At 27.8% G+C, this 19,921-nt stretch overlaps 1 protein-coding gene across 8 annotated transcripts; it reads left to right on the top strand.

The window, feature by feature from the left end:
* LOC102672636 lies at window positions 1-19,516 on the top strand. 8 transcript variants are annotated; one of them, XM_031514622.1, is made up of 19 exons: window positions 7-452; window positions 2,939-3,136; window positions 4,948-5,305; window positions 7,378-7,448; window positions 10,133-10,230; window positions 10,326-10,449; window positions 10,574-10,805; window positions 11,121-11,645; window positions 11,721-11,765; window positions 11,971-12,381; window positions 13,114-13,554; window positions 13,683-13,831; window positions 14,281-14,358; window positions 14,512-14,854; window positions 15,061-15,265; window positions 15,336-15,526; window positions 15,896-16,068; window positions 16,868-16,945; window positions 17,225-19,516. In XM_031514622.1, the coding sequence occupies exons 3-19, from the start codon at window positions 5,131-5,133 to the stop codon at window positions 17,660-17,662; spliced, it is 3,777 nt and encodes a 1,258-aa protein (XP_031370482.1). In that variant the 5' UTR covers window positions 7-452; window positions 2,939-3,136; window positions 4,948-5,130; the 3' UTR covers window positions 17,663-19,516. The 8 variants fall into 8 exon arrangements, 7 of the variants coding, with proteins under 7 accessions (XP_031370483.1, XP_031370481.1, XP_031370484.1 ...); XR_422879.2 differs by lacking the exon at window positions 2,939-3,136 and having other exon boundaries at window positions 1-452; window positions 16,701-16,945; window positions 17,225-17,662; XM_031514623.1 differs by lacking the exon at window positions 2,939-3,136 and having other exon boundaries at window positions 1-452; window positions 16,868-16,870.
* The last annotated feature ends 405 nt before the right edge of the window (window positions 19,517-19,921 follow it).

Here is a 19,921-nt window from a genome sequence, read left to right as displayed (position 1 = left end):
TTTCGCTCACGGCTGCTTTGCAATGCCAGGCAGTCGAGGTGAGTCGAGTCGAGTCGAGTAGAGCCGAGCCGAACCTCTTGGAATCAGTCTGAGACGTGGCCCCATCGCATCCTTTTCGTTTGTTACGGTATCCTTGTGCACAGCTACCACCTGTTGAAATCGAACGATCTTATCATGCATCGTCGTAATTAATAGTTCGATACATCGAAATGACTACGTTTTGAAATCACATATTTTAATTATATAGTGAAACATCGTGGTTCATCGATTGCGCGGAAACACGTTTTCTTTTGTTGTGTCTCACCATCAAAAGTGGAATCATTTGTATAATCTTGTTTTTTTCTTGGTTAATATCGTTGAAGAAGTGCTAGTTTAAAATCTATAATCTTGGTGCAATGATTTTGTGTAACACTGAAAGATCAACTGGAAGTTTAGCAGAAAATATTTAAAAGGTAAGAAGATAATATTATTGAATCTTTTTTGACTTAATGAAATAATCGCGGTTCGTTTACCAAACTATTTTCGAAAAAATGTTTTACGTAAATCTTTGGATCTTTATACGGTATATTCAGTAAAGCTAACAATGATCAAAGGAAGAGGTTATGGAGTTTATTGATGTTCAAAGATGTATGATTGTTCAAAGAAGTTGAAAATGGAATATAATGGAAAATACTTCTTGACAATTATATAAGGTGAAAATTAAAACAATTCCAAGAGAATAAATTAATGTTATACGAAAGATGATCCCAAGACAATTCGATCGACTAGTAATGGTTGGTTTAAAAAGTTATCGATAACTGTTCGATTGATTCACTGCAAAGAATGTTTTATTTTCTTCCCTTTTTTTTTTTATCGATGCGCGCTTCCTGTATCATCCTATTTATATTCTCTGCGTATCCTCAGGTAATATCGCGGTATGGCGTAACAGCTCATTATACGTAGAATGTTGGTGAGAGGAAGTTTAATGGCATCAACGTCATTGGCGTTCCTCGCCTCTTCGTTTTTCTTAATTATCTTTGAAGAAATTGCATCTTTCACATCTGCATAATTCTGCATTGTAAGCTCATTCGTTCATCCTCCTACACTCTGATTATGCATATTCATCTTGTTCTAATCTCTTCGTTGATATTTATTATTATTTATATGTGTATTTTTTGATGGAATTTTAATATTCTTTTAAAATTCGATGAAATTTTTTTTTCATTGTATTTCTTTCTTGAAATTTGTTATTCCGTTCTATCGTGCTACTTTTATCGTGCGTTGGATCGCGTAATAAGCTCCCAAGTGAAAACGCGATTAAACAGTGAGAACAAAACTGAATGAAATGAATGTCCGCTGAAATTGTGGTTTGTTTTCTACGACATATCAAAGAGAATAACGACATTGCCTATATATAATTCCATAGTTTCGCTTATTTGTATGATTGCACTGCAAATTTTCTTTCTTTGCTATTCAGAGAGAAATTTCTCAATGAGAACGATCAGTTAATAATACTTAGAAACATTATCATTTTCATAATTCAAGAAATAGTCCTCCTATACTCTATTGTTTCGCTTTATGTTGAAGACATAAGTTTGTTGAATATTCTTTTGATTTTTTTCATTGTTTTTTTTTTTTCTATTTGTGTACTATACTGACAGAAATGATGATATTAGTTTATCTTGACATATTATTTTAAATAAATAATTGATGGTTTACTTACAAACAAGTGTAAATTAATGTTAAAATATTTATATTATTTATAATTTTTTTACATTTTTTTTAAATGCTTTTATTATCTTAGAAAGAACGTAGTGAAATGGTAAGATTATATAGAAACATAAAATGTAAACAGAAGAATTCGAGAAAGTTTAGCGCTGTGCAACTTATTAACTGCGTAGTTATCTAGTTAGGAAAGTACGATGTTTATTATGATTTTTAATAAAAATGTAATTCAAATTCTAAATTTGTAATTTCAAAATTTCCATATATTTTAAAATTTGAAATATCATAATCATTATATTTAATATTTAGTTTATATATTTATATTTGGTATAAATAAATACATATATTTAAATTTGTATAAACTTAAAAATACTATTTTAATCGATATCCAAATATGATTATTGATTTTCAATTGATTCTTCTCTTTTGTTTTTTTTTTTCAAGTTTCATGAAAATAAGAAAGCAATAGAAATGTTTTCTCAAGATTACATATGGGATCGACTGATGGCATTTAGAGGAAAAATAACTAAACGAATAGCTTTATTGTTAAGGATAATTAGTATTTCAAGTTTAGTATTGAAATTTTTAATCAAATCATGGAAATATTTTCCATAAAGACATTTTTCATATTTTATCTCTTTTCTTATTTTTAATTTATATGGTTCAATTTTTATTTTTTATTTGATTTTCTATACAAGTCCAAATTGACACAAAATGAATCTTTCATTAATATCAATTGAAATCATTCTATCATTAATTAATTTTTCTTTCATTATGACAGCGATTATTTTTTTGGTAAATTGTCAGGTTAATATTCGATTTTATCGTTCAATGTTCAAAATGTCAAATATATTATCCAATATATATTATAATTAATTACATAATAAATATATAATTAAATTACATAATATACATATATTATATTAATATATAAAAATCTTTTGAAAAAAATATGGTATTTGAATATATTTTTACTAGCTATGCATATTGGCAATTAAAAAGTTTACAAATAAGATTGTAAACATCACGTGATAATAAGTGAATAATAAATTCCAAAATTTTTCAGTAATGTATAGTTCATGCGCAAATACTACAAAACAGAATCCATATTTACAAAAAAAACGAATGGAATGTTAGGATACGCAAATTGTGTGTATGAATGCGATTAGCATATCTCAAAGATCGCAGAAACTTTTAACTTTTTGGAATTACTTATAAACATTGAAATTCGTAGATATCGGATCTAAAATATAAAAAATGAAAATTGGATTCATCAAACAACGGGACGTACCCAATGCAATGTGATTTCGTAATGACTATGAATTGTTTAAAAACAAGTCGAAGAGCGTATTATATTGGAAAGTGGCTTATAGTTCAAGATTCTGGAGAATGTCAAGTTTCTACAAGATGAGAAAAAATATCCTATACACAAGTAATTATTTATCTATATATATATATATATATATATATCTTTCCACTTCCTTTGAATCTTTTTCATCTTTTTTTCTTACATCGTATTCTTTCCAATACTATCCAATATTCATCTGTGCGAATGAATTGTAGATAGAAGTTGCGTATATCGATGAGGCTATACTGAGGTCATTCTGAGACCGCGTTGAGGCCATATTGAGATTCCTCAGAAGGAGATCCGCTCCCAGGTGTTGCAATATGCGGTGCATAGAAACTGTTGTCGCAATCATTCACGAATATATTAATTTTCATTGTTTACACGTGTTCAATAGTTTTATCTATTTCGTTATTTTGCATAACATTTGGTTGGTGATGTTTCAACAATCTTCTTTTGTTATAATTAATGTATTAAGACACATGATCAATATAAACAATTCAATTATTTAACTTTTAATATTATATTAATATTATTTTTTTCGATGATAATTTAGTGGATAATTATATAAATTATTTTATCTAATTTTATTAGAATAATTTGTTACTCGGAGGGATATGTAATAAACGAAAAATTATTGTTAAATACTTTTTGATTATAACAGTTTTTTTTTAGTTTTTTTAGTTTTAGTTTTTTTTTATAAATTGAAAGCATTTGCGTACATATTATATCACTTTTATTTTTTTTTAATTATTTCTTGCTTTTATTTTATAGTTTAATTTTAATTAAATATATAATAATATAATAATAATATTAAAGGAAAATTATTTTAGTATTAGTTATTTTAGTTTTGTGCATTTGTGCTCGATGGATCATTATAATTAATTTTTATCATTTATCTCGATGTTCATATTTCTCATCTCTATCCCTTGTTGAGATTTTTCATGATTTGCTATTTACACTTCATATTTAATTCCTTGCGATTTTTAGTGATTCATTTATTTTATTTTTGATGCTTTTATTATTTATCCTTGTTTACTCTATGTGAATTCTTTCCAAGTAGAAGAAAAGAGATAGAGTTATATATTATATAATATAAATTTGATTAAAAAATCATTATTTTTTTCTATTAATAATTACATTTATAATTCTACAAATCACGATTTAAAAAAAAGTCCTTTAAAAAACAAAGAAAATAACATATTCGATTGATTTTACAATTTAACTTAATTATATTTAATTTAATTGCAATTGATTGTTGATTTTTATTATTATACTATTCTAATTGAAGTTAACACATTCTTGCATGATGATGAATATAAATGATATTCTACTTCGAAACCGATTAACAATCCAAGATATATGTTCTTTATTTATAGTAATTGATATATAAATTAGCAGATTTTTATATATTTCTATAAAATTATTTGTTTTAATATTTTATTTACTTTGTTGAATTCCTGAATAAATTTTGATATTTGATTTATAGATTGGATTAAAAATAAAATTTCATCAAAAATTGTTAATTAAAAAGATTAAGTTTGCCATGTTTAAAAGACACATATTCAAAATATACATTTTAATATCTTCTCAGATAGATTTGTGATCGATTTATCGTATAAAATATTGTTTTATATATTCGTATAATAATTTATTCGATATTGATCAATTAAATTGCCGAAGAACGAGTTTGTATTCAAAAACTGGCTTCGGCTTCATACGTATGTAGTTGCACATGGTTGTTACCATAAGAGGATCTAACTTTCAGCGTTGTCTAGCGTTGCAAAGAAAAACAATCGATAAAAAAATTCATTGGAATGTTCTTACTTATTGGTAAAAGTGAAACGTTACTTGCAAAACGAGCTAAGAAATTTCTTTTTTTTTTTTCTTTCTTCCAGATTATTGGCTTCTATGAAGGGAGAAATTAATTAATGAGAGGTGTCCATGCCGAGTGTTAAGAAAAATCAACTGGATGATCTTAGGAGCGCGAGAAGAAAATTCTCAGTGGTACCAGTTCTGTGGAATACAACGAAAGTTATTATACAGTCGAGGCTGCAAAAGTGACACGTTCGTGTTTGAAAATGTCATCAAGTACACGTACCATGATAATGTCAGGACTGATTTTATTGGTATTAGCAATAGTATCACTCAGGGAAGTGCAAGGACACGTTGCCTTGACTTTTCCACGAGCGAGGAAGTATGACTTGGATTTTTTGGATAATGCTAGAACACCTGGCCCATGCGGAATGCCTCGTGGTAAGTTTTTATTTTAAATTTCCTGAGTATATTTATTTAAAAATGGATGATAAAAATTACAGGATACAATTTGTAATAATAATCTAGAAAAAATAATATAATAGTATAAAGTTTGTTTTAGAGAAAAGAAACACATGATACATCCTTGAATTTATAATAAAGTTGAATTAATAAAATTTAAAATAATGTATTATATAAAGAAATACAAATAATAATTATTGTTATAGGCATACAGAATATATTTTTTATATAAGTTACTACTTTTTTATTTTAAATAATTTTTAAATAAAAAATTTTTAGCTAATTTTTTTTACATTTCATTTACATATTCAATTGTAATATAATATTTTAATTATTAATTTTATTGATATTAAATTTTTTATAATTGTCAGCATTCAAAGTATGTGATATTCAAATAATAATTGAATAATAATAATAATAATAGAACAATCTAGAAAAAATTTGTGATGAAACGTAAAAAAATTATATAAAAATTATATAAAAAAACACTATTGCATTATCAACAGAGAAATTAAATAAACGTTGTTAATTCCACTATATATACGTATAGTACACGATTTACAAACTGAAAACTGTATATGAAATTTTCGTGGTCATAGTTATGGGGGATGAGTAGAAAGGGTGTTCTATGGGAAAACGACATTAACACGAAGATACGTCCCATTGGGAATAGTTCGCTAGTCTGATTCGAAGTAACTTTCACCGACTCGCATGAAGGAAACTCGAACCTTGGCTACTCAGCCATTACCTTCCATGTCTTGCCTCAACATTATACTTATATATTACATACCCTTTTTGCGAACTCTCGTATTCGTAAGAAATATATGAACTTTAGATATAGGCGTGCATCATCATTACTGTAATAAAATGACACTTTGTTTAATAAATATATATTATAAAAAAATATATATTTGTATATTTGTATAACTTGGGAAAATCACTATAGTTTTTTATATTTATGGAATTACAAATATAGAAAGTTGCTAATATTAATATTAATTATAATTAAAAATTAATTATAATAAAATTAATTTTAATTAAAATAATATTATACGTATATAAAAAAATTTTGTGATAAATCATTTTGTAATTTAAATTAAATTATACAAGACTTTCAAATAAAAAAGGAAGTAAGAAAGAAAATAATTCTTTCAAATAAGAGTTTTTTTTAATTAAACTTTCTACAATTCGATTATCCTATATGATATGAATATTACAAAAAATATCGAATATTAAAAATATCGATTTTGATATATTTATTCTGATATATTATTCTTAATAGAAAAGTTTGGTATAGGAAATAAAATTTATCTAAACATTTATTTTTATCATTTCAAATCAAAAATATAATTTCGTATGTTAAAATGCTTATTAAGTTCTTTTATATTTTTTAAAATTAGAATTATATCGTGTTTATATTTTTCTCATAATTTAATAAATACGCTGATTTGTTTTGTGTAAAAGCTTTCTTTTTTAAGAAGATGAGGGAAAAGATAGTACTCTGTAAAAAGCAGGATTGATTATGGAACGCGAGTTTGTCCATCCGCTTCCGGAAATTAATTGTACATTTCGATTATATACGGTATTACTTTCGATTATTTCCGGAAATCCACTCTTGATAAGATAATATCATAAATCATTTTAGTTTCAGTTGAATTGAAAATGTGTAGAACGTCATGAATTATATTAAAATGTTTTTGTTTGAAATATTTAATGTTTGAAATGATTGCTGAGAGATATAATTATTGGTTTTCATTTATATTAAATTCTTTGTAATTTTTCTTTGATTTCTTGTGATAGATTTAATGAAAGAAATTATATCATAAGAATTTACATACCATTATGTTATGTGTATGTAAATTATTATTATTTTCATTATATTATTTTCATTATAATAAATATTAATATTTTTCATATTTGTAGCATCTAAATCTTGATGAACTTGAAAAATTACAAGTTTCCGTTTCTCGACATAATTCAATATGTTTTGAACAATGAAAATTATATAGAATAGTGCAGCATTGCATAATAGATTTTATTTTTTGTTGTAGGTGATATTAAAACTACTTTATTATCTGGGAGTAACTTCAACGTCACATGGCATCTAGCTTATCCTCATCGAGTGAGTTTCATTTTTTTTTGCATTTTAATTTATTTAATTAAATGTTATTGATACATAATTTTTATTTAATTAATTCTTTAATTAATTTTATGTATTTTAAAACAATTTTAAATGATATTTGAATTTTATTGAATTTTATTAGTCACAAAAAAGAATAAGAGTCACGAAAAAAAAAAAAATAAAGAAAACTATAAGACAGTTGTTTAAAACAAATAACTATTCGTAAATAATTTCTGTACATAGTTTTCTGTACATAATCAAATACGCGCTTAATATCTTAAGATGTATACTGCGCATGCGTTATAGCGCATAAGAAATCTAAACACGTACGGTTGTTTAAAAAAGAAAGAAAAAAGAAATATATGAACAGTTACGTGAGAGTTAGATATTATATCGAATTTCATTATATTTCACATTATTCCAACTTTCTCCAATATGAAACTTTCTGTATTCATCTTTCAAGTGATTGTATTTCTTATAATTAATGATTTGCGTATCGTGACCAAAGAATTTGGCACACACGTAATCGATTTGTTAATTGTTTTTTATGTAACTAAAACATGATCATCAATTATATCTGCAATTAGCACTTAATAAAGTTTATAGTTATTTAATCAATATAGTTTTTAAATGTAAAAATGTGATCATGATTTATTCTTGGAAATTACATGGGAACAATTATGAAACATTTCATAACGATTTTTCTTATTGTATTTTGAAGATTCCAAAAGCTATATGAGATACTGAAGGATTAATGATATCATCATAAATTACATGGAATAAATATATAAAATAATTCAATTCTAATATAATAGGACAAAAAAATTTTGTAACAAAATCGATCATCTTCGTGTGGAGATCATAATTGACGATATTATTAATCAGCCAAGATATTCAGATTTTTATCTCGTTATTCTTAATATAAAATCTTCTTATTTATCGTATAAATGTATCTTCTTATGTAGATAAACTTAAAACTCCAAAGATAAATTCATATATCCAACTTTTCCAGACTTTGATTAAGAAAAATTACAGTAAATAAAAACACAGTAGCAGAAAAAGCTTAGGACATATAGTTCGTAAGCTGAAAGTAATGATCGAGTGGCGCAATTGGACATTCGTATTCTTTGCGATGCGTTTAACGAACGCCTAAGTCATCGTAAAAGACATCACGAATTTGTCCGCACGTGGTCTATATGAAAGGGAAAGAAGAGACTGGTTGAGGGCGGCCTATGCTTGCACGTCGTTGCTCAAGGTGATGTTTGTTGAATAATTCACAAGCGAAGCTGGGTATACGTTCAAAATGCTTCGTGTATACCTTTTGTAGATAGGTAGGTCGGAAAGGTAGTAAGAGATATAAGTTGCTTTGCATATGAACGCGGCGCGAGAGAGGAACTTATTTGAATCGAATTCATCGGTATGTCGGATACCGTAACTCGTAACTCGACTATCGTTAATGACTCGAATCAAAGCCAAAGCTTTAAAATCCGTTACTGAAACGATTGAACTGTATACAGAAATAAATTGAACACTATTATAAGAAAAATATATAATATCAAAAAGTAATAAGAAATTTATAGAAAAAAATTTTATGTATTTCATATTTTTATTTGATTGTAAAAATTATATTAAGATATATTATTAAGAAACTTTAAGATACTAATTTAAGATATTTTTTTATATGAATTATATATATTTCAAATTCATACAATATACACGTACAAATTACAAATTTTTTTGTATGAATTAAAAAGGGATTTTTATAAAAAATAACAAACATCTTTGATTCATTCGAATAAATACATATTTTAAACATTATATTTTAAAGAATATCTCAAAAATAATTAATATCGGTACATATTTTTGATATTAATTATTAAAATTCGAAGTGTAAAATAATATAAATAAAAAAATAAACAAATAATAATTTTACAAGTTCTTACTTTACAAGTTCAATATTTTAAATCATTATTAAATAATATTGATAAAATATTATCGATAGAGTTTTTAGGTTATGACGATCTAAGGAATGCGGTTAATAATTAGAAAACATGACACGTAGTAGAAAACGCAATGTTGCTCTTGAGCAAGGGTTAACTAGTAACGGTTCTTTACCTCAAATCTTTATACAGGTATCAGATTGACATCAGTAATCATTAAATTAACGCTTATTTCATTATGTTGTTGTCTATTATTGATCTCGTATAATGATATTTCTCTTTATTTCCATTTTGAAAAACATTTCATAAAGTAGTAGTTTCATAACGGCAAATTGTAGCTATGTACAATCTTTTTTTTTTAATCAATCTAATAGAAATTCAGTTTTTATGTCACGAATCTATGATAAACTCAATCAATATCTGCGCGTATTTGATGTTTAATTGATGTCTCAATTGTTTTTTACTTCCAATACAAGTAGCAAAAGAAATTCATTCATTGAAACTAAAATGATATTGTAATTTATTTAAATTTCCAAATATAAAATAAATAAATTAAATTTAATGTTGTTGAATATACACATAATGTATAATATAAATTTTTTATTAAATTTTATCTACTTATTACAAAAAATTTTTATAATCAATTCTAAAATATCTAGTTTCGAATATATTTACTTATTAGATATTTAAAATTTTATGATTTAATAATCACAATTATTGAATAATTATTTTTTACCTTTTTAGGGTGGATTTCGGCTGCAAATCTTGGATGCTCTCGATAGACCATTAATTGATTTAACTCCTGTGACGAAAAATAGTGAATTCGTTGAAGATGATGCTACGTGAGTGCAGATCTACTCTTTTTTTATATTTATATTTTTTTCTTCTTCTATTTGTTTTTAATTTTTATATTTAAAAATGAATCATTGATTTTTAGGGCACAGAATTATGCCGTACAATTACCTCAAAATTTTACGTGTACAGATTGCACAATTCGGCTTCTTCGAGAAGCTGAGGAATGGGGTTCAAGTTACAGATTTTGGTCTTGTGCAGATATCGATGTAAGAATTCAATAAAAAAAATTAATGAAGAAATTATCGAAATATAAAATATATAATATAATTTTATAAATATAAAATAATTTTTTCATTATAATATATTCATTCTGAAATGTTAATTCGTTAGATCATTGATAGAAAGACATATAGAGAAGATTGCAGCGGTCATGGTCGATATCTATTAGGTAGATGTAGATGTGATCGGCTATATCACGGTATAAGGTGTGAATTTAAGGAGGAATGTCTGGACGATTCAGACTGCGGTATTCAGGGCACGTGCATTAACAATGGCGGCACAACCGCGCCCACCAAGCATTGCTACTGCAACATCGGTTGGTTCGGGCCAGGTTGTGCAAAAAGTAAGAGTTTTTTTAATGTTTTAACAACAATTAAATACTTTAAAAAGCTATATATATAAAATTATATATTTAGTTATATATATAAAGTTATATACAATTATATATATATAAGAATTAAAGTATTATATTTACTTATTTTACTTACTTATATTATATTTTTTAAATTATTTACATCATTTTATTAAAGAACGATTAAAAGATACGTTATTAAATCCTTAAAATCAGTAAAATAAACAAATTTATAAAATAAATAAAATAAATAAAAAAATGACATATTAATATCTTTATTATTACTAATAATAAGTATTTTTTTAGGATCTCCAATTAAAACCATAGATGTAGAATTGGATATTTATACTATGAAAAAGTTTTCTGACAATTTTACTTTTTATTGGCGTATATTAAAAGAAAGCAAAGAACTCGAGGGCATTATGGTAGTAAATGGTACAAATTGGGTCGGTGTTGGATGGCGACCAAGTAATATAATGCCAATTTGTCGTTCTTTCCCTGATATTCAAGAACATCCAAAAGGTGAACCGCTTCCACGGCCAGAACCAAAAGCAGAACCAGAACCAAAAACTGAACCCAAACCAGAATCTGAACCAGAACCTAAATCTAAACTTAAATCTAAATCTGAACCTGAACCTGAACCTGAACCTGAACCTGAACCAGAACCTGAACCAGAACCTGAACCTGAACCTGAATCTGGAACTGAAAAATCTGGTACCAGAAGAAGATCAGCTAAAGTTCATGATATTGCTTCTTTGACTTCAACTCTTCAACCTGATACTGATGTCACAGTGCAAACCAGTGTGACATATCGTGTCAGTACAAAGCAAGGTGAACATTAAGTTAATTATCAACATTATATAAACATTTTCGTGACATTAAATAATATTCATGCGTCATATATAGGACGCAAGAAAAGATCACCAGAATCCACAGGAATTTCTGCAAACGGTATGTATTGATACTAATTATAGATAGATCAAGATATTCTTACTATTCATATGTTCATTATGTAGTAATCTGTAGAATGCTTCCTGAAAAAAATAGTAGAATATTTGGTATCCCTTTTTTTATTTGAAACACTACGCACAAGGTGGTGGTCCGTAAACAATAAGCAGTAGTTAGTTGGCACGACGATCGATGCTTTCTTGCACAGGGGAACTCATCGCCGAGCCGAGCACTGTTGACAACACGAACATTACGTCTGAACCTATATCAGAACCAGAACCTAAATCCGAGCCTGAACCCAGCCCAGAATTAGAACTGAAATTCAAACTGAAATCAACTTCAGTGCCTGAATCAACATTCCAACCAGAATTCAAGTCTGAATCAGAACCTAATTCTGAGCCCGAACCTAAACCCGAATCAGAACCCAGCTCTGAACCTGAACCCAAATCCGAACCAGAATTGGAGCCGAAATCTGAACCAGAACCAAAATCCGAACCGGAACCCAGTTCCGAACCAGAGCCAAAGTCTGAACAGGAACCTAAGTCAGAACCGGAACCAAGTTCTGAACCGACTTCGGAACCAGAATCGATTTCGAGTCTCAAATCAAGCGCAACAAAAGGTAAAAACAAGCTAAGAGAGCAAGATAATTTAATCGCTTGTCTCTTTTTATACTGCACGAGCTTTATGTTTTATAAGTTGACGTTTAATTCATATTACAGAAAACTTTTTGATATCATATTGTTGTTGAAATTCAAGTTCAACTTAAAAATTTTTTCTTTTGATAATTTACAATTTGTGTTCTATTTAATATATAATGAAAATAATTAGATTAAGAAAGTCAAACTATTTTGAATATTTCTGGATACATGTAAATTTTTCGTCAACTTAATTGACAAAAATTAGAAATGCTAAATAATAAACTATAGATAAAAAATATTTAATCAATAATAGTTTCTGTATTATAAATAAATAATTTAAGTTAATAACATTCACATATTCAGTAGCATTGATACTAATACATTATACATATAATCTAAATTATATATGAAATGATAATATCTATATTGATTTGCATTTATTTTTATATAAGCTTTCATATAATATATATTACTTGCTACAACAAATATTTTTAAAATACTTTAAAAAACTTAACTTAAAAAATTATAAAGTAAATCTTCACTAATGCTATATATTTTGTAATGCAAACTTAAAAATATTGCAATAGAAAACTTTTTTCATCATAATCATAAATTATCATAATCATTTATTATTTGATTATCATAAATACATTAAAAACTATTGAAATCTGTAAGTTTATTAATTTTAATCTAATGTGATATTTCAATCAAAGCTATCCTACCTGAAACGCACAAGTATACGCCAAAACACGATTTCAACCCTATGGACTGCACAGACATTATAATAGGATCAGCACGAGGCAATAGTCACAGGATTGGTGACTATTATACTAGAGATAGATCTACACCAAGAAAAGACGAATATTGGGGTGGAAGAGATACATTGACTGCTGCAATGGGCTTTGAACGCAATGGCGTTACAACGATACTTTTTAGAAGAAAATTGGCAACAAATGAACCAACTGACTATGAAATTATTGATGGTAATATGCAAGTGATATGGGCTAAGGGACAAGAATCTGGAAAATATATTCATCATCCACCGAGTGGCATTGAAAAAGCCAAAATTAGTGTGAAAGATTTTTACAAGGCTGACGAACTTAAATATCATGGACATGGAGAACAAAGAGGAACAGTGACGCTTAATTTCTTTGGTAGGTGAATAAAAATAGATATTTATTTTTTAATTAATTAATTAATTTAAATTGTTGTCAATAAATTTATGTCATAATTACCATAGACTACATTTCATATTAATTAATGGTATTATTAATATTTTCAGATGAAAAGAAGAAACAAGAAATGATAAATGAAGATGGTGTACCAATGCCAATTTCAAATTGCAGCGGTGAGTGGCATTATCCGAGACATTGTTCATCTATAAATGGTACTTGTGAATACTCTATTCAATGGACATACAAAGGACGAAAGGTAATATTTTATATAGAAATAAATCTTATATATAGAGTGTCTCAAAAATGTTGGATTATCCATAAACTGAAAATTCTTGAAATAATTTCAAAATTTTTTTTACAAAAACTTTTGTTATGGCTTTGTTAATTATTAATAAAAAATACTGGCCAATCATGAAACGCGTAATTTACAATCTTGAATCACGGCAGTACATACTGCTAATCGAAGAAAGTAAAATTGAATATAATAAATATTTTTTTATTAATAAAAAATTATATCGATTAACGAACAATGAATAAATAAATATAACATTTAACATATTTTCTTTGAGATATATTGCTTAACAAAGACAAAATGAAAATTCTTACAAAGAAAATACTGCTCAAGAATCTCCAATTTATTCTAATATTGTATTCTAATATTTTTAAAACATACTATATAATTAATTATTAAATATGTTTTCATAGGATCAATTATCATTTGTTATTTCCACAACTAATACAAATGTTTGGACTGGTGTTGGATTCTCTGATGACGATAAAATGGTATATATTAATCAAAATATAATTCAAATTTTAATTGACCATTTAATTTTAATAAATTTCCATTATATTCTGATAATATTTTTTCCATTTTATAATAAATTTTGCTTTTGAATTTCAATTATTTTTTAATCGATAGTTCTTTTTTTTTATTAGTCACAAACAGACGCAATATTGGGTTGGGTTGATGAAAAATCGGGTCGAGCTTTTCTCATGGATACTTGGATCAGCGGATATAATGCTCCGTTGCTCGATCCATCTCAAGATATTTATAATACGGGCGGTAGTAAAGTGGATGGTGTAACGACACTCAAATTCTCAAGGAAACGAATAACAAAGGACAATAGAGATCTTTCTTTCACAGATGATCACTGCTTATATATGATGTACCCAGTCAAGGGTGGTATTTTCAATGCTGTCAGCAAGAAAATACGTAAACACGACGCCGTGCCTATTGTTTCCGCTGAAAGGATCTGCATAAAATCTTGTGGTCTTGAAGGTTCTTTTTTAATGCTATACTATAAATAGAATGTATATACAATCTTAGATATAACATTCTTGGAAAGTTTATTTTTGCATGTAAAATAATTCCAAATGAATTATTTTAATTAATTCAGTAAACTGAAATATCTTAGAGTTTTTAAAAATGAAAATAGAAAAGATATAAATTATAGTTATGTTATTAAAAACTTTTCGTTTTAACAGAATTTGAAGATCTTACGACACCAACACCTCCAAGATTATATTATGATGTGGAAGTGAAACTCATAAATTTGGGTGATGGTTTTACAGCGCCTATTCCGGGTAGTTCAGATTTTGAAATTATTTCAAATACGATATCTGATAGCTTTGGTCCAGTTTTTAACAAATTACCAGGCTATTATCAAATCCGTCTCGTTGAGTTACAGAAGTGCGTTATCAAGCAATATATATAGTTTAATCCTGAATATATTATTTAATGTTTTATTTATAATATCTAGGGATAATGAGCAAAATGGTGTTATTGCACGCATGGATCTGATCTTAGATAAAAATGAAATCAAAGGTAGATCGTTGAAACCTATAGATACCAGTGCAGCTGCAGAAAAAGCATTAAAAGAAGCTCTCATTACTGGAAAAGTCGGTGCATTAAGTGTAGATCCACAATATTTGTTTATTAGAGCTCCTCGAGGTAAATGAAATTTTTTCGTATTTTTAATTTTTAAAATATGAATATTTAGTTTTTCATTTTCAAGACTTTTAGCAATCATTGACAAATTGCAATTGAAATTATATTTAAATAGCATCTAAATTTTAACTTTTCTTAAGCAATAAGTTACACTGATTAAATTTTTAAATAATATTGCATTTAATTTTTTTACCTCAACAATTAATGAAGTTATAGTATAATAAAATTAAAACATTTTCATTAGTAATGATAAGTTAACAATTCATATATATATATATTTCTAATTCCACGTAATATGAATAATCATAGTAATAAGTGTAAGTATATAATATATAATCAATACAATTTGAATATTTTTTGTTTGATCGCCAGTAAATGATATAGGTGGAGGAGATACGAATGAAGAATCGTCAATCACATCAAATCTATTTCTTGATTCGACAAAACTGTATATCGTCGTTGGATGTGTTGCTGCCTTGCTTGCTCTTGTTTTATTGCAAGCAAGCTGTACTCTTTATAGATCATCGAGGAGACGAGCAACGAAGGTATTATATATTATTTACCACTTTATATATTTAAACATTTTTTTCCTCTTTTTTTTATATATTCTTCGTTTCTCTATTTTCTGTTTATGTTACCTCTAATTACCTCTTTCTCTTTGTATTGTGTGTGCATCTAACTCTTTTTGTAAGCGTATTAGCGTTGTGGTATGGTTTAGAGCAATGCTAGTTTTCAAGCTGTGTCTATTAAAAGTAAACCCGCTTACTACTTTAGTTTTTAGATTTATTAGTAGAATTTTCCAGAATTATATTCTCGATAAAAATTACTTATTTCTTAGAATTCTGTTAATTAATTCAGAAATAGAAATATTTTTCAAAAATATTATTATATCCAATATATTAAATAGATATAATATATCTTTGTAACTTCTTAAATTTATGTGCATTCCTAAATATAATTTAGATATTTTTTTTTTAAATATCTAGAAATATATAATAGAAACTTTGATTTAAAAAAAAACGTTTTTTTCTTCTCATCATGGTTGTAATATTAGAAGAATTAGACATTAGCTTTAGACTGAACTTTCACTATTACTCTACTCTTATGAATTCGAAACGATTTTCTGCTTCGCTTGTGTTGCATGATCCGCTCTCTTCGCAACCATCATGGTGTAAAGAGGGTGTACTCGCTGCCTCTGGCTTCTTGTGACGCGCCCAACCCGATTCATCGTACGAACGCGACGCGGTATCATCGAAAAAATGGCGATCATCATCATCATCACCATCATCATCTTCGGCATCATCATCAACACGCTCCATATGAAATGCATCGTCCTAATCCCAGCTGGTAGAACTTCACACTTTGTACACAATTGACGCGCTAATTATTATTCATCGTACGCTTGTTTGCCCACTAATCCAGGTATTTCTTACACTGGCAATCTTTTCTACCTTTCTCCATTTCTCTTTTCTTTTTTTGCTTTCGCTTTTTGTTGTTTTTTTTTTCTTTTCTAATTCTTTTACTGTGCTTACCAAAAAAGTGTAAGTGTAAATAGTAGAAATAAGAAATATCACATTTAAGTGACAAGTTTCATCCTTTTGCTTCATAAATAAATTTGTATAAGCTTAAATATATGTTCAAATTTGTATAAATAGTAAATGCTTGCAATGATGATAATCATAACGTTAATAATTATTTCAGGATCGTTTGATCGCCAATAATGCTTGGAAGGACTACGCTTCAGGTGCGAACACAAATTTTGCTTTCGAGGCATTCGAGACAGAAGAAAAGGCTCCACCACCGCCAGTTTCCAGTTTACCTCGTCATAGAGAAATGACTGGAAACGGAATCGGCACAGATACCGTGGAAGGCCCTAATAGGATAGTAGGACCACGAGCGACATATAGTTTGCCACGTGCACCGGGTTCGAGGCACACAGCACCCATTCAACCTGGTTATTATACACAAGATCGCAGGGATCATTATCAACGATCGAAGAATAATATGCATAATTTAACAGGCGGTGGTGTATCCACTCAACCAAATCAGCCTGATTTTTATTTTATGCCCAGTCAACGTAAATACAGTGGTGAAGTTGTGCGCGTGTACGTGGATTATGGAAGTCAGGCGCCGAAATAATGGAAGCATATTAGAATTTAAAAAAAAAACGAACGATAAGAAAATGCATCAGTGACAGTGCTGCCCTCTTTTCAGCCTTTCCTCGTTCATAAATCCAAAGCGGACGATTAATATATCTCGCTTCAGTGAAGCGACATTGTACATAAAACGTGTTTAGTGGACCTGGAGAAAACGAGACTTCGAAACGAGCCCTTTCCTCCGGTGCTTCTTTAAATATTTTTTTTTTCCTTTTGTTTTTTTTTTTTTTTTTTTTTTTTTTTTTTTTTGGGGGGTCTTTTTTTTTTTTTTTTTTTGGGGGGTCTTTTTTTTTTTTTTTTTTTTTTTTTTTTTTTTTATTATTTGACGGATCGTTGTTCTATTATTTTTTCCCGTTGTCGTATTTGCTCGATTACATGCGAGTGTCGAACGGGGGCAACACGCACGGTTTCGTTTAAAAGAATTACGCAGAAGTGGCGCTTACGACCAAAGAGTTATCGATAAGGCGCACTCGGTGCGCGGTTCTGTACAAAAGCGCGTGAAGAAACACACAACACAATATCACTGTAATTCTCGATGCGTATCCCGATACGTGTGGAATGTATCCAAATTCGTGCGTCATTACAGCAATATTTTACATGTATTTACGAGCAAGCATGGATGTTTGAGCAATAAAACATTTGTACATTTTTCTAATTGAATGCATGCTTTTTTTTTCTCAAGGATAAACAAATTTCATCAAAATAACCCGTTGAAAGGAGGATTTTGTTTCTGTTTCGTATTACTATTAATGTTAGTTATGTTTATAGTGACTTTTTTTATCATACTGTTCAGTTAGTTTGTAAAATAGAATTGAGATTGAAGTTTAAACTGTCTTTTTAAAGAAATTTCTTTTTTTAAATGCAATCACATGTTTCTGCATAAAAGCGACACAAATATATATGTTTAATATTATCTATAAAATGTTAAGGTGAAATATTCCAAATATATATTTTGATTTTTAGGTTTTGCATATCTCATCGACGATAAATCATGCATATTTCATTTATAAATAACAAAATATGGAATAAATGAAAGAAGTAAAATAATTCGAAGATATCAATCTATGACTATATAATATCAACAATAGTGTTGATAATTATAATAATGACATTAGAAATAAGTAAACAAGACGTTGTAAATAGTATCTGCTAAAAAGAATTTTCATTGTGTATCTGAATCTCATTTTGCTACTCCTTAAATGGATTATTAGAAACTGTAATACTTACAATGACGATATTGTCAATAAGACAATCGTGTTGGTACGGATCATAAATTATTACAATAGTGATAAAATTAACGATAATACTTGTAATAATCATAATAACGATAGTAGCAGCAGTAATAACGATGGCAATAATATTACAGTATTAATATTACATTAACGTCATTAACAACGGCGTCGCGCGCAATGACTTCCGACTTATTCTTCATGAGCGATGGAATATTCAAGATCAATATAATTAATAATAATAATAATAATAATAATAACAATAGTAATAATAATAGTAATAATATAATTAATAATAATAATAGTAATAATAATAGTAATAATTATAAGGCGACGCCACCAGGTAAGCTTTTTTAATATACCTTTGAAAGTCGTGTATTCGGAAGCCAATTATAGCACGCATTGCCTTCCTTGATCCTATTATTATATAACTAGTATCGAGCACATATTTTCGGTCCTACTGTAAAATTCTTTTTCTTCTCTTCCGTCACATAGTGATGCGAAGTATGAGAAACAAGAATCGTGCTCTGAATCACGTACTGGACATACCCGCCAGAAAGCGTAAATAAAATAATAAATTTATATTTTATCTCTGAAAAGATGAGAGAAAAAAAATACTTCCTTAGAATAAATCTTACGAATAAATGCGCATTATATATAGTATATGTATATATGGATTGCAAGTTTACAAACAGGAAATATAATAAAAACGAATTTTTGTTTTTTCTTCATGCACTTATACTTTTGGCGAGTATGTACAGTTCCGACTAGTTTTTTTTTTTTTTCGTCACTATCGCATTCTTTCATTCAAGCGTATGCAAGCACGCTCAGATACACGCATACACACTTAAAGCTTATCTTCCACGCCCTTTTTATCTTCTCTCTGTCTCTCTTTTCTTTTTTCTAATCTTTCTTTTTTTTTTTTTTCTTTTTCTACATTCCAACTTTTTTACGCTCTCGCGCACACTCATTTTTTTTATAGATACATACAACGCGTAAGATCAATAGCACAT

The sequence above is a fragment of the Apis dorsata genome, unplaced genomic scaffold (genome assembly GCF_000469605.1).
Source record: "Apis dorsata unplaced genomic scaffold, Apis dorsata 1.3 scaffold_1085, whole genome shotgun sequence".
NCBI classification, from domain to species: Eukaryota; Metazoa; Arthropoda; class Insecta; order Hymenoptera; family Apidae; genus Apis; species Apis dorsata.
The sequence above is the reverse complement of the archived record's forward strand: the minus strand, read 5'-3'. Positions and strand labels throughout refer to the sequence as shown.